The sequence below is a fragment of the Alternaria hordeiaustralica genome (assembly GCF_023758085.1).
Source record: "Alternaria hordeiaustralica strain BMP 2776 chromosome Unknown scaffold_16, whole genome shotgun sequence".
NCBI classification, from domain to species: Eukaryota; Fungi; Ascomycota; class Dothideomycetes; order Pleosporales; family Pleosporaceae; genus Alternaria; species Alternaria hordeiaustralica.
The window spans coordinates 2,430-16,655 of record NW_026056788.1 but is presented as its reverse complement, the minus strand read 5'-3'; the positions used below and the strand labels follow the sequence as shown (position 1 = coordinate 16,655).

The window sequence follows — 14,226 nt, the reverse complement described above, 5'->3', positions numbered from 1 at the left end:
TGCTGGGAGGCGCACGCGGCCTCTACGATGTCATCCAAGAAGCAAAAGCCACATCACAACGATTGAACCTTCCTTATACCAGTAACATCTTATACCCCCAACTATTATTAACCACATCTTCTCCACTTTCCCTACCACCCACTGTCCCTCCCCCTCCCCTCTCTACCCACCGGCCGACTCAACGCAACAACCTCGGCCAAAACTCCCAACATGTGTCCATACCCAACCCACACGGCCTCATCCACGTTACACAGCCTCGTCACAGCCTCAGTTTCGGGCTGCAGGATCTGAGACCCAACGGCAAAAAGGCTGAAACACCGCATGTGCGGGAGGCGTTATTTGGGTCTCACCGGCAAATGTTAACGGTGCGTTGCTGGGTGAGTAGAATGGGGTGGAGGGAATGTGAGAGGTGGGGTGGAGGGGAGGGGATGTGTGTTGGTTGTTGTGGTTTTGGTTGTGGTTGTGGTTTTGATGTTTGGGCGAGTTGGTGATTGCGTGAGGGTGGCAGTGCGGGAAAAAGACGAAAGTGTCGGATGTGGCTGAGCGTTGGGCATCCTTTTTGCTTGTTCCCGCACCGCTCGCTGCAAGCCCAGTCGACCAAACCAACGTCTTTTTATTTTCCTAAGCACGTTTGCTCAACAAGTTTCTATTTTCCCACCATCCAAATATAGCAAATTCAACACTTCTCAAGTCTGTAATTGTAAAACTTTTCAACGCTTTGTTCAATGTATTGCAACACAACTTTCTGCAGGAGAAAACAAGTCTATAAACGTTTTTGCGCTGCGCAAAGTAAAAAAAGGTCGGGACTAAACTACGTTCTACCTACGTTGGTTGGCAAAGTAAAGGGGTGGGGATATCGCTGGTGTGTGACGTGTGACATGTCGAGGGATAGAGATGATGACAGAAAGGCTATGCTACTACTGAAAATGCTGGGAGTCGTGCCTTCGTGAATGCCGAGATTGATGAGTGAACGCTGCTGCGGGAATGGGAACGCTATAAACAAGAACGCTGGAAAAGGGGTGTAGTAGTCGCGGTGACATGTGCAAGATTAGACGCAAAAATGAGGAAGTTCAGATACCCGTACCACACCCACCCGTGCGATAGTCTTTTGGTGCTAACCCCTCCGTTGATGTACCGTGAAGCCGGTGACGCCGTGAGAAACCCAGGACACAATTGTTGCTCGTGAAAGAAAGTCCAGAGGACGAAAGTTTGACTCATATCATGCTTGCGATGGAGTTGAGTGCCGTGGTTGTCGTTCGTATTCCCACAAGCTCGGGTTCACTGACTTGATGCGAGAGGTTTGGCGAATGCGAATATTGGTGGCCGGAGAAGCTCTGCAAGCTTTGAAGTGGCGTGGTAAACATGCCAACTACGGGCTCGTGTCTGCTAGAAGGGTCGCCATACGCATCAACAAACGATGTCGCAGTCGGGGTTCGAAGCGAGTGCATGTTGGGTGTGCCTGAAGTTGGTGTTGGGTACGCTGTACTGGGATAGCACGAGGTGTTGACTTGCGGGGTCGATGTTGGTGTCGACGTTGGCATGGGAGACGGACCGCTCGACATGCCGTAGGACTGGAGCGACGAACTACCGGGTATCGGTGTTGGTGTAGAATGGCGGTGAGATGTCGCATCTGACGTCGAGAGCTCCGGCTTGACTGGATACGAAGACGAGGTCGCTGACGCGGACGACGCTGCACGAACGCGTCCAGCCTGTGTCTCACGGCGGCGCTTGGGGCCATCTTTGACTTTGGGATGTGTGTGACACTGCGGTGTTGTTAGCATGCTCATTCTTATTATAGTTGGTGAAGAGGCGAATCAGAACTACCGAGAACCAATGGCCAAGCACCGTGGAATGTGAGGGACGTATGACTTACCTTGTATGCATGTCGGAACCACGTCGTTCCCTTCTTTTTGTTACTGACGAGCGCAATCCATTCGCCGCAACTTCCGCAAAGTCCTTCCCATACGTCAAGATTGCCTTCCGTCCGGCGCGTGTCTTGCGGGCCCTGGAACGCTGCGCCGGTAGCTGCGCTGACACCATGCGTGAAGGACTTGTCGTACCAGAAAGCGCTGTTCTTGAGTACAAGCCATCTGCCAGGCTTGCATAGACCACACCAGCCCTCTCGTTTGTTTCCATGACCGCGAACCCAACGCGGGGTGTACAGGTCGCCAACAAAGCGAAGATCCTGCTCGTGTGGTACAAGGTCGGGATCGGACGGGTTCATGTCGGACTCCGGTGGGTTGAGTGCCTCTTCGTGCAGGGAGGAGTAAAGATCAGGTGGGTCGGAAAGGTCTGCAAAGTGAGATGAGCAGCCTCCATGACGATCTGCGTTACTTTGGAGTAAGCGGAACAGACCCTGCGAAGGTAGCGGGCGAGGCACCTCGAGATGATGCTGCTGTTGCTCTTGGTGGGCGAAGAATGGCTGGTTGTTGGCATAAGGAGAATTCGATTGCGAGTACAACACGTTCTGCGTCGGTAGCCCGAAGTTGTTGTAGGCACTTGGCGGGTAAGCGGGCAGCGAGTGATGCGGGTTCAGGCGGGGCCCGTATGGCGCAAAACGATCCGAAACCTGTGACATTGGGCGCGAGTTGTTTGGGGTCGATGTTGGCGCTTGCCCAGTAGACCACCTCTTGAACCGAGTGCTTTCGAGTGTGTACGGTGATGAGCGGACATTGTTGTGCGGTGTCGGCGACACGCGGGAGCGACTTCCAGTTCGAACAACGCCATCGTACTGAGGTCGTCGTGGTGAGGCAAGCGGTGACAGAAGATGGCTGGCACTCGGCTCCGGGTGGTTCCAAGTCTCATACTCAGACGGATATGAAACTGCTTCCGATGATCCCATCTCTTCATAGGACGCTGGCTCTGGAAGCACACCGCCAGTGCTAGACATCGAGAAAGACGACTCGGACAGTCTCCGAGTGGAATTCGGATTGAAGTTGGCCATGTTGTCGTGTTCTTGTTGGCCCATGTTGTTGTATTGGCGTAGGTCAATGATCGGAGTGTTCTCATCGTGCCCCATCATGCCATGACTGAAGTCCGACACATCCGACTCCAGGGAGGGGAATGATTCTAGCTCTTCGCACACCTTCTGACCCCATGGACCTTTGTTCGTTAGCATACCATGCATGCCTACTACTGAAGAAGCTTACTTGTGTCGATGACGCCGGGAAAGTAATCAGTCGTCGCAAGCGATTGCGGGGCAGTCATGGTGGTGCTGTAGACAACACCACTAGTCACAGTCGGTTGCGAAGTCATCATGTCCGGTCTTCCCATAAACTGTCGTTGATCCTCTCTGCTGCCTACAGCAGGACCCCGCGGCGTAGCATAGTACTGCTGGGTTTGCGGCACAGCCCACGTGGGCTGGGGTGGCGAAGGTCTGGACATAGGGTGTAGGCCTTGTTGCTGGTGTTGTTGTTGCTGTTGCTGATGTTGTTGCTGTTGATGTTGATGTTGATGCTGTTGCTGTTCATGAGGTGGAAGGCTTGCGTAAGAGTACATTGACTGCATCCCTGGGGAGGGGGAGGGATGCCCCATGGCGTACTGCCGATTAGGTGACGGACGGTACCTAGAAAGGCCGTCAGTATGCGCGCACGAAGGAAAAATCACCGATAATACTCACTGTTGAACCGCATTGAACTCCATCTTGGGTTCCGTTCTCTATATACAACGACCGTAAGATGTTATGGAAGTAGTCTGTAGTACAACGTGGTTAGCGACTGATTAGGCTATACTGCTAGACAAGGGATCACCCGTCGAAGCCCTGAGTGACATCGAGCAATACTCAATTAGGAAACTCACATTGATAACGAAAGTAGACGGCTGCAGAAAGGAATGTGGCAGGGCGATAGCGCTGTGCGACTATGGCTGAGCAGATGTGGCGCCGGGTTGGATGTAAGTTTCTCAAATGAGTGTACGAGAACAAAGTTCTCAATCGCAGCCAGCGCGGATGGAGCCCGCTCCAAATGAAAGAAATGTATACGAAGATAGTAGTTGGGCAGGATCCTAAAGAGTGACGGGCCAAATAGTAGGAAAGGCGGTTGGAGGGGTTGCTAGGCTATATGATGAATGCACGGGGGTTGCAACATCCGAGAGGAACAACGAAGAGCAATGATCTCTGTGATTGACGCAACGGAACCGCTTGGGCGCAAGTTTGAGAGAAGTGTCGGGACGCGCCTTGGCTGCAGGTGATCTGGAACGGCCACAGCAGAAGCGTTCACCCAAAAGAGCGTCTGGCGGGGATGGTGTAGTGGGTGGTGGACCGGGCGCAAGGCTGCTGGGATGCCAAAAGGCGATTAGACGCACTCTGAACGGTCGCACCAGTCGTTGTCTCCATGATCCTCTCGGCTGGCTCGGAGAGGCTCCTCGGGCCTGCGCACCAAGTGCCCCATGTTGCTGAGGCGGAGGTGTCGACATGGATGCCGCGCTGCCCTCGGCCATCATGACGACCCTCTGACAGGGAGCACTTGGTCGACGAGTTCAGCTGGAAGGGCATCCCATCACTCGTTGCAGCTCGGCGTCGAGTTTCAGCGCTCGAACAGGCTGGTGCATGTCGTTTATGGAAGGATGGAGAGCTGGGAGAGGTCGGCCGCGAGATACGCAACTTCCCGCTGTATCAACTCCACTACCAGGTTTAGGGATCCAGTTTCATCGTAGCTGGAAAAGTTTTGTCTCAATCGAGTGCGAGTCTGATGGCACGGAGCAGCTGATTGGGGGGTGGGCAGTGTATCATCGCATGTGGCGCGTAGTTTGGTGAGGGATGGGCTGAGTCAGCAGTCGCTTCCTCTGGCCCCACGTCTCTTTACCGCGTCGCGACAGGTCCGAAACACTCTTGACACACGTCCAGGGGAACCTGAGACCCACCCTGCTCGCAACGTGTACCGCACCATCGACTCTTTTCTCGGTTTTTTCTATATTGATTCGCCGACACGAGCGCTCGGTTGTGTCGCGCAGCGGAGTTGTGGCCGCATTTCCATGTGAAGTCGACGTATTCAGCTATTCACTGCGCGGACGCACCGCGTTATCGCCGAGCAGTGGCATCGTCAACTGCCCATGACCGAAGCGAAGCCACTTCATTCCGTTCTGCCCGGAATGGCGCCATCTTTGCGCCAGCGGAACATCCTCTCGTCTGTCGTCCGTCGTGTGTAGTTAGCACGGTGCAACGGTTATCAAGCTTCTGCACGTCATTGAGTCATGTTGACAAGTGACAGCGGCCGATCGCCAAATTACCTGCTAGTCTGAACGTTACAAGACGTCGTTGATTGAATTCAATATTTCCAGGACTTGGCCTTGTACGCATGGAGGAATAACTTCAGATCACGAGGCCGCGGAGTGGTTCGCAATCTTGCCCTGGTTCGTGGCTTCGTTACGATGCATGCCTCAGTCTTGTACCACCACCAACCCAAACGCACATTTGTCAACAGGGCACAATTACCACCGGAACTTGAGAACCCAGGCTACCTGCAATCTTCACAGAGTTCGAATTCCGAAGCATGAACTCCCACAGCCCTGCCTCGGGTGCCGTGCGGGATCGTTCAAGATGATGCGCCACAAGGAACAACCCCAAGCAGTAAGCATCGTGGCTCGAAAAGAGCATAAAAGGCCGATTATGAATGATTTCAATTCTCATGAACTCGAAATCGCTACAGATCGCCGCTGCCATTATGCGATTAGTAGTAAATATTGACTTGCCCCCTGGTGCCAATGGCAACTCCAAAGCTTCACGTCTTTCAGGTCAAGATCTGTCCGGTACTTCTCGGCCAACAACAGACATACTTGGGATTGTCGCAAACGGGAATCCTGTCGCCCAGGCAGTGTGCCTATGCGGCGTCGATCGTCCCAAAGAGGAGACCCTGCTTTACCACCTGGGGATCATCAGCATCATATCACGACCACATATCTTATGTGCCATATGAGACCACACCACCCGTGCACTGCAGATTCTGCATGCAAAAGCTAGGTTCGTACGAAACGATTCTGCAGCGACCCCTCGAACACGTCATAGACAATGTTGTTCGAGATGGCCACATTTCATATCTAGATCTGTTATCACAACACGTTCCACAGCGCATCCGCCTCAGCGTATCGCAACACAACCAAGACACCAACTCACCACCAACCCAGTCCCTGCACCTTACCACCACCCCACGAACACCCCCAAACCCTGCAATCATCTCTCACAAAACTCAGCCTTACACCATGACGTAGCCTTCACCCACACCCCGAACGACACATGACACTCTCAATCAACCCAACACACCCGGTCGCAGTGTAGCGCAGCTACGTCGCAACTCCCCCGAACCCAACCGCACATCTTTCAGCCCTACTGCCCTAAAGACCCCGTAGCTAGGATCGACGTGTACAACATAAGTGAAGGAACGGGGGTCATCCATGTGCGCCGAGACAGTGGTTTTGACAGGGCTGGCAGGGAGGTGCTGGCGGGAGCGGGACGCGCGGACGACAACTCATCACGACACTACTATCGCGGAAAACGTTAAGCTGTTGCATAGTCAAATAGATAGTTAGTGTAGGTTTGAACGCGTGCACGACTGAGGGGACGGCGTGTCTGAGTTGACGAGAGAGAGGGATGTTGGGCAGCAAGTAGAATGTATCGTGATGTCTTCCATCTACGTGAAATACCATCTAACCCCCAACACCAAAGCCAAAGCTATATCGTGCGATCTAGAGCTTTCCAACTTTAACCTCACACCCCCCAGACACAGTATCGAAGCTCAAACTACTCTTCCCATCCCCCTTCTTCGCCTCCACATGATTCTTCCCCGGCTCATCGTTCTCGCCCAAAAGTTCCAACTCCTTGCCCTGCAAATGCAGCGCACCACTCAAACTCGTGCCATCTACACTCCCCGTCCATTCCTCGGGGTATGTGACATCCAACCCACCGCTCGTGCTCTTATGCGTACTCACCAGCCCAGACATAGCCACGCCCTTCGCCTTGTACGGTGAGCGCAGCGTGAGAGATGTTTGGCCCGAGTGCGTGTGCGTGTAGATCTCGCTCTGGTAATCCCCAGATTTAAACGGCAGAAGATCAGCCGTAACAAGGCCAGCCACGCTATTAATCTCCGTGCGCGACCCGTGGATGAACGTGCCGTCGACAGAACCGACAGTTGTGTTGATGTAGGTTTGGTAGTCGCGCTCAGGGATGTGTTTGCGTTTGAAATCCGTGCGGATACTACCCGAGAGCGAATCCACGCTGAAGACAGCGGGGTTCGTGGAGCCTTCTGCGGCAGGCTGGGGCTCGATGTCGATGTTCACGGAGCCGCTCTTTGTCTTAACGGAAAGGAGGTCGGAGAGGGCGTAGGCGCCGGAGATGGAGCCAGAAATGGTGGAAAGGTATGTTTGGCGCGAGGAGAAGGCGATGGCATCTAGGGTGCCGGTGGTCAGGGAGATGGAGGTTGAGTCTGTGACGGTGAAATTTGTTCCAGAGTGGATTTGCATGCCCATGTGCGTGGTTGCGATGTGCAGTTTGGACAAGGTGGCGCCGGGGGCCATGTAGATTACTACGGACATGCCCAGGCAGGCCTTTCCGGGGCGCACGCCGTCGAAGCCGTCGGGGAAGGAGGGGTCGCCGATTGTGAGGCTGTTGTCTGTGGAGGCGTATCGGACGGCGTTGACGTCGACGGAGGCGGATACGGCGTAGGATGTCTTTACTTGGATGGTACCGGGGGCTTGCTCCGGAGGGGCGGTTGCGACGTGTATCCAGCCTGCTACTCTTCTGTATGGTCCGTCGAGTTGGTGGACGGCTTCTTGGATGCTGAGCTCGCTTGTTTGACCAAAGTCGTGGTGTTCGGTTCGGACATTGTAGTCTTTTCCGCACTTGGATGGCCATCGAATTGGGAAGGATTGTTTGGGTGCTGTGGGTGGCGCTGCGGCGGATGGTGAGGGCCATGGGACGGCGATGAGACTGGGCTTGTCGGAGTCGTCGTCGATGAAGCCCTCGGGGTGGGCGGCGTCACCCTGTGCGGACTGCGCTGAAGATAGAGAGGTAGTGGCAGAGTTCTTGATGGGTATGTTAGTATGATAAAGTAGATCTTTGGAAATATCTACTAACCTGTCTATCCCTTCGGACTGATACCGCAGCAACCATGAGGGCCAACATAGCAGACACGAGCATCATGGCAAGTACCGTGCCGACCACCTTCAACCATGTCTTCTTGAGGCATTGCGACCTAAGACTCCGTCTTCCGTACTGCTCTTCCTTGTAACTCGCATCGCGGGCTTCTCGTCCATCAAAGGAGAGCAGCCTGGCGCCTTCTTCGCCACTCAATCGACTCGTGTAAAGACCAGGTGTAGTAGCTTCGAGGTAAGTAGGCGGCGGCCTCTCATCCGTCCCAGCCTCTTGTCCCACAAAAGCCTCCATAAGCGGTGTCGAGCGGTCATTATACGGCGATGGCTCGATGGTGATCTGAGGCCTCGAGGACCGACTGTTCGCTGACGCAGTATCGATGTACATGATTTCTGGTTGAGATGGAGATTTTGGGTGAATATAGCAAAAGAATGAGTATGTAATAAAGATTGTAACGTGCGCACGCGCAAAGAATGGACCGAACCAGGGTATCAAGAATGTACAAGCAACAAGGAGAGTAAGAGGATGTGGAGGTCAAGAAAGAGGCCAGGCAGCCATCGATCTAAGTAATTATCCCAAGCTCAGGCATTCAAAGCTTGATCTGCAACTCCAAGGACTGGGCCGACATATTGTGCTGCTACAGATTTGTTTCGGTGCTGGAAACGCTGCATGTTTGATGTTGGCTTGGCGAGGGTGTGTGCAAGCGAACTGCCGTTGCTTCCAGAATCTCTAGCAACCCATCCTTTTGCTGTTTCGATTGAACGTGTTTTTAGATACTATCAACGCGTGATGAACAGTCGCATCTCATGGCGGGATGTCTCTGGTGAGGAAAAGCGCAGAGGTTGTCGCTCTTAAGCTTGGGGAGGAGAGGTCGTGGTTGGTGTTGTTGGAGGCGTTGTCGGACGATGGGGACGCTAGGCTAGGGGCTTGCAACGCTGTCGATCAGGCACTTGGCACCTCGGTACAGGCCTACGGCAGCACGCAGATATGCCTGAATTTGACTGGAGTCAACGTGGCGAGTGTTCTAAAAGCCAAGAACTGTAAGATGTCTAGGAGCTTATGGGATACTGCGAGTAGATATCTGTCCGCCATTAATTCCCGCTGGCGGAGTTGAAACTACTTATACATTAACGTACCTAGATATATGCAGTAACAATATATAGAAAACCTTCACCTTGTGTGGCCTAATCCATCCGTTTCAATCATGGTCAAATTCAGATTTCGCACGAGCAAACAACGACGGCAATATTGAAGTGCGCAAGCACGAAATGCTTCCTGTTCGAATTTGCTGCGCAAAAACGTGATTGCGTGCTGTCCCGGACATCATGTCTTATGACCGGGTAATTGGGTGGTTCGACGTGCATACTCAAGCCTCAGTCGAGGGAACATCATTGGATTGGTTTATATGAAAGCGTCGCACAAGTTCGTATATGAAGTTCAGCTGAGTGAGCGTCGAAATATGTATATACGAGGACAGTCTCGTCTGGTAGCGTGTTTTCTTGCAAGACTTCTCATCGCCGCTCGCTGGTAACATGCGACTCCTTCTTGCATTGGCGTTCTTCGTGGAAGCATTCTGCTTCATAGTTGCTGCAAGACCCGCGAGCTGTCGCAGTCCCATAATACGGAAAGAATGGTATGCCGCCCTTGAAGAAAGTAAGTAAGACAGGTAGGAGCTTACGAACCTGTTAGGCGATCTCTTGACAATGCAGAGAAACTGCAGTACATCGCTGCGGTACAATGTCTTTTGGAAAAGCCGGCGGTAACTCCTACTTCTGCTGCACCAGGTGCGCTTTCGCGATATGATGATCTTGTTGCGACACACATCAACCAGACAATGTCCATACATTTCGTGGTAGGTGCGGCATTTTCTAATTGAAAACGATGTTGACCGCCATGAAGGGTCACTTCCTCCCGTGGCATCGTCTCATCACTTCATATCACGAGAAGATATTGCGTGAGGAGTGTGAATATCATGACGCACAGCCGTATTGGGACTGGACGTTGGATACTCCAGCTTCCAAGTTCGTCCAATCGCCCATATTCGACGCAACATACGGCTTTGGTGGTAATGGCCCTCTTGTGCCAGTCAACACGTCGAACAACGAAGTGCCAGGGCGGACTGGAGGCGGCTGCGTACAGGATGGGCCTTTCGTCAACATGACGGTTCATCTAGGCCCTGCTGCGTCGCTCGCAAGAAACGACCAGTGTCTACGGCGAGACCTGGCGCCCGACTACGCCGCCACATATCTGGGCAAAGACAAGTTGGACACAGTCATGGCGCAGGCGGACTACGGATGGTTCGCGCGAACGATGGAAGGTGGTCCAGCCTGGGACGATAGTCAGATTCACGCTGGTGGGCAGTACGTGTTCTATCTTGCAGGGTCCTCGCGGTAATGCTAACGTCGTCTTCTCAGTTTTGGTGTTGGTGGCACCTATGGCCAGATGGGCGATCCGTTCACATCGCCTGCCGACCCCATCTTCTGGCTCCATCATGCCAATCTGGACCGCGTTTGGTGGTCATGGCAGGCGAGGGACCCGGGGAATAGATTGCGCGACATATCTGGGCCGATGGTTCTGCAAGATTGGGACAACGCGCAGGGCGGCAATGTGACGCTGGACTTTCCGCTTTCGCTGGGGTATAATGGCTGGGATGCGAATATTAGCGATGTGATGGACATTGGTAGTCTCTGCTACTCGTATGATGAGCTCTACTGAGCGGTGTTGATCAAGCACATCTTAGACCAACGTAATGTTGTGTGGTGTCGTGATGGATGGTGAAGGCTGCCTGAGAGCGGACCCCCGAGGGCGGGGCTTGGCGGTTGACGTAGCGAATTGTCGCATTGCGGGCGTGGCCTTTCCAAGTTCCACGTCCAGTATGGAAGTCGAATCCCCATAGCAGCCCGCAAACCCCTGATATGGCCGCCCTGCAGAAGCTGTCGCAACTGTCGCAGCCACATTGCGTTCTGCTCGCCGTACAATATGCCACCGAATCCAACATCCTAGCGCTGCGGGCGCTGACAGCACTGCGAGACGGGGATCTGCCGCTTGAGCTGACCCTCAGTATCCTCCTCAACTACCTCCCCGAAGAGAGCGACCCGGCGTCGTACTACGAATATCTCCATGATCTGGCGACTGGATCGCGGTCTCCCGGTGAGAACCCGGGGGCATCGCTAGACATAACATCGGTGGAACAACTGTCGAATTCAAGGGCGAAGAAGAGGAGACATGCGCTGGATCTGCCGCCCGTAGTGCATCCTCTTTATGCGGAAGAGAGTGAGCTGGACCTATTCAGCCACTTTTTAATACACCGCGCCCATCGCATCGACGCGCAGACAGGCCTCCTGGATCTCGTGCCTCAGCTGGTGGTTCCCTTCCTGGGCCACTCCGAATACCTACGCACGTGGTTCATATCGACCGTCCTCCCTCTCCTGCGGCTCAGCTACGAGTACTACCCTCAATCAACTGCGACCACGCTCGACGAATTTGCGGCACTCAAAGGGCGACGTGCCATCGACTACCAGCTCTCCCACGCTCGAAGCGCGACCGATGCAAATACCCACAACGCGGCACGGGATCTGAAGGGCGTAGTCGCCCCATGGCTATGTGGAGCGAACGATCGCAAGAGGCGGAAGATCACACACGAAGGTCGGAGAGCGTCGATCGCCCAGGATCAAGCACGGGAACCAGACGACTGGGATTGTCTGTTCCAATGGCTGCTACATGCATCGAAGGAGCACTTGGCGCTTGTCACGGCAGCCATCTCCGACTGGGATGGCCCTGAGGATATGGACCTTGGTGGCTACGAAGAAGGACGAGACTACGTCGATGACCAACAACAGCGGCAGCTGGAGATGAAGTATGCACGCACGGCGCTCGCATGTCTCTACCTGGTCGATAAGAGCGATATCGCGTCGTTACAGACCGCGCATTCCCTTTTGACGAGGATATGCACGCTCCTGAACTACGACCCTCCTCCAGACCTCAGTATCGGTGTCGCGCTATTACCCAGCTACGACCTGAAGGATCCTCTGCTCCAGGACTCGACTACTGCTCTACTGAGAGAAGATCGTCTACTGGATTCCGACAATGTCATCACACAGCCTGGCGCTGAAGCGTTTCGCAACATTGAGCTCATCATTTTCTCATCGTGTGTCCTATCGACCTTGCAACAACCAGTATCTATCCGGGAGATTGCGAAAATGTCTCTGCGGGACGACTACGCCGAACAGCTATCATTACTCCAAAAGATACTGCACACACTGAACAGCGGCTCCAAGAAAGACAGCGAACAATGGGCCACTATTCGGTCAAAGTTGCTGTGGCTTTGGAACTGGGGTACCGACTACCACGACGACGACCGAAAAGCCCAAGGTGTCTTTGGTTTGCTAGAACGGAAGACGCTGGAAACGGAGGTACTAAAGGCTCTTTTGGAAAGCAACCACTTTCCCCTCGCGATAGACCTGTACATCAAACCAGGATTTGGCGAGCAGCCGCTGCTCTCCTCGGATGTGGAACAAGTCGTGCTATCCTCTGCCATGCACCACTACGACAACGCAAGCAACGGTAATCGCAACAGGGGTGGCATGAAGCGTGCGGCTGATATTATCAATGCTTTCACTCCCCACTTCTCTTCCTCGTCGCGATTCCGTCGGTTCCAAGCACTGCTCACAGCAACACACGCCATGTCATTCTACTCGCTCATACTCCAGCATGGCGTTCCTTTCCAGCCGGTTAATATTCGAGTGAGCCACAATCCGCTGTCGTTGGTGCACAAGCTGCTATCGCAAAATAGTGGTAGCTACACCAAGCTCGACGATCTGGTTTCGATCGGCCAGAACTTGGTAGTCGCCATGCCCTCAACCATCATGGACGAGGAAGCAGGAAACGTGCCAACGGACGCCGCCACGATCGAGCGGAAGAAATCCGCGGCGGAGCAACGAGTGATTGGCATGGCTGTCGAGGCTGCATTGGAAGAAGACGACTTTGAGACAGCCTACTCATACGTGGTCAATCGACTAGCCCCCTCAACACCGTCGCCAACGCCACCAACCTCCTCAAACTTCTTCTCCTTCGGAACCACAGAAACAGAAGACCACTCCGACGACGCCGAAGACGTAGCCTGGCGAGCCGCCCTCCGCGCCGGCCGTCACAACACCTCTCTCTCGTCATCCACCTCCTGGACCCAAGCCAGCAACGCCGCACGCCCCGACCTCCGCCGCCTAGAACAACGCATGGAACTCCTCTCGCAGGCCCTTCTGCTAGCCCCACCCAACCACCTCGAGGAAGTCCTCGGCGTATGGCAGCAATGCGAAGCCGAAATGATGCACCTCCTCGCCCAAGAAACCGAAGCCGAAGAACGTTTCAACGACGCCGCCGACCGCAAACTGCCCGGCGCTTTCGACCTCGACTCCATCACCGTGCAGCCGCAGCGAAGGGAAGTGGGGCGCGGCGCTGTAGAAGAATCGCCAATGGGGTTGTTTGATGTGGCGAGGGGTGCTGCGGCCGCGTTTTCGAAGACGGCGTTTCCGCTCAGGAGTAGTAGTGGGAGTATGCAGGTTGCGCACGGTACGGAACCGCGGTCTGGCAGGGTTAGTATGGATGGCAGTGAGACGGGCAGTATCGATGCGCAGGAAAGGGTGAGGAGGAGGGATATGGTGGCTAATGCTGCGACGGGGGCGCTGGCTAGTGGGATTGGGTGGATGTTGGGGGCGAAGCCTGTTAATGAATGAGGTGGTAGGTATGATGGAAGGTGATGAGATATCCACAAACGATGCTATCGATCTTCTTGTTACCTCCAGGACTTGCGCCATGTACCTGCTACCCATATCTCATGTTACCCTGTGTTCAGCACTTCCGTGTAACAACTCTTGACCTATCTATTCCATGTTGCTCAGCGCTCCTGCCGCTATCCGTCCGCGAGACACAATCTCACCACTGTGTGACTGTGACCCAATCTCCCCACTCACCTCACTTCATCTCTTCCCCACTCCCTTCCTTCAACATCACTTTCACCGCCGCCGGCTAGACAAATCTCACTCTTACACTCTTAGTAAACCCATGCCGCTGATTATCGTCACTCCAATTACCACAACGCCAGTGATCCACATCCCTCCTACCGTACGTTTGTACCTTGAGTACCAGCCAAT

General features: G+C 54.1%; 4 protein-coding genes across 4 annotated transcripts; 2 read left to right on the top strand and 2 right to left on the bottom strand.

The window, feature by feature from the left end:
- Nucleotides 1-1,214: 1,214 nt before the first annotated feature.
- J4E84_007296 (uncharacterized protein) lies at nt 1,215-3,507 on the bottom strand (the record flags this gene model as incomplete). The annotated part of the gene is made up of 3 exons (XM_049389881.1): nt 1,215-1,763; nt 1,874-3,102; nt 3,150-3,507. 3 exons carry the CDS (start codon nt 3,505-3,507, stop codon nt 1,215-1,217), a joined length of 2,136 nt encoding a protein of 711 aa, XP_049242181.1.
- Nucleotides 3,508-6,678: 3,171 nt separating this feature from the next.
- On the bottom strand, nt 6,679-8,467 carry J4E84_007295 (uncharacterized protein; the record flags this gene model as incomplete). Its single annotated transcript, XM_049389880.1, has 2 exons — nt 6,679-8,013; nt 8,066-8,467. 2 exons carry the CDS (start codon nt 8,465-8,467, stop codon nt 6,679-6,681), a joined length of 1,737 nt encoding a protein of 578 aa, XP_049242180.1.
- A 1,506-nt stretch (nt 8,468-9,973) lies between these two features.
- On the top strand, nt 9,974-10,795 carry J4E84_007294 (uncharacterized protein; the record flags this gene model as incomplete). The annotated part of the gene is made up of 2 exons (XM_049389879.1): nt 9,974-10,470; nt 10,495-10,795. 2 exons carry the CDS (start codon nt 9,974-9,976, stop codon nt 10,793-10,795), a joined length of 798 nt encoding a protein of 265 aa, XP_049242179.1.
- A 200-nt stretch (nt 10,796-10,995) lies between these two features.
- J4E84_007293 (uncharacterized protein) lies at nt 10,996-13,809 on the top strand (the record flags this gene model as incomplete). Its single annotated transcript, XM_049389878.1, has 1 exon — nt 10,996-13,809. The coding sequence occupies one exon, from the start codon at nt 10,996-10,998 to the stop codon at nt 13,807-13,809; it is 2,814 nt and encodes a 937-aa protein (XP_049242178.1).
- Nucleotides 13,810-14,226: the final 417 nt, after the last annotated feature.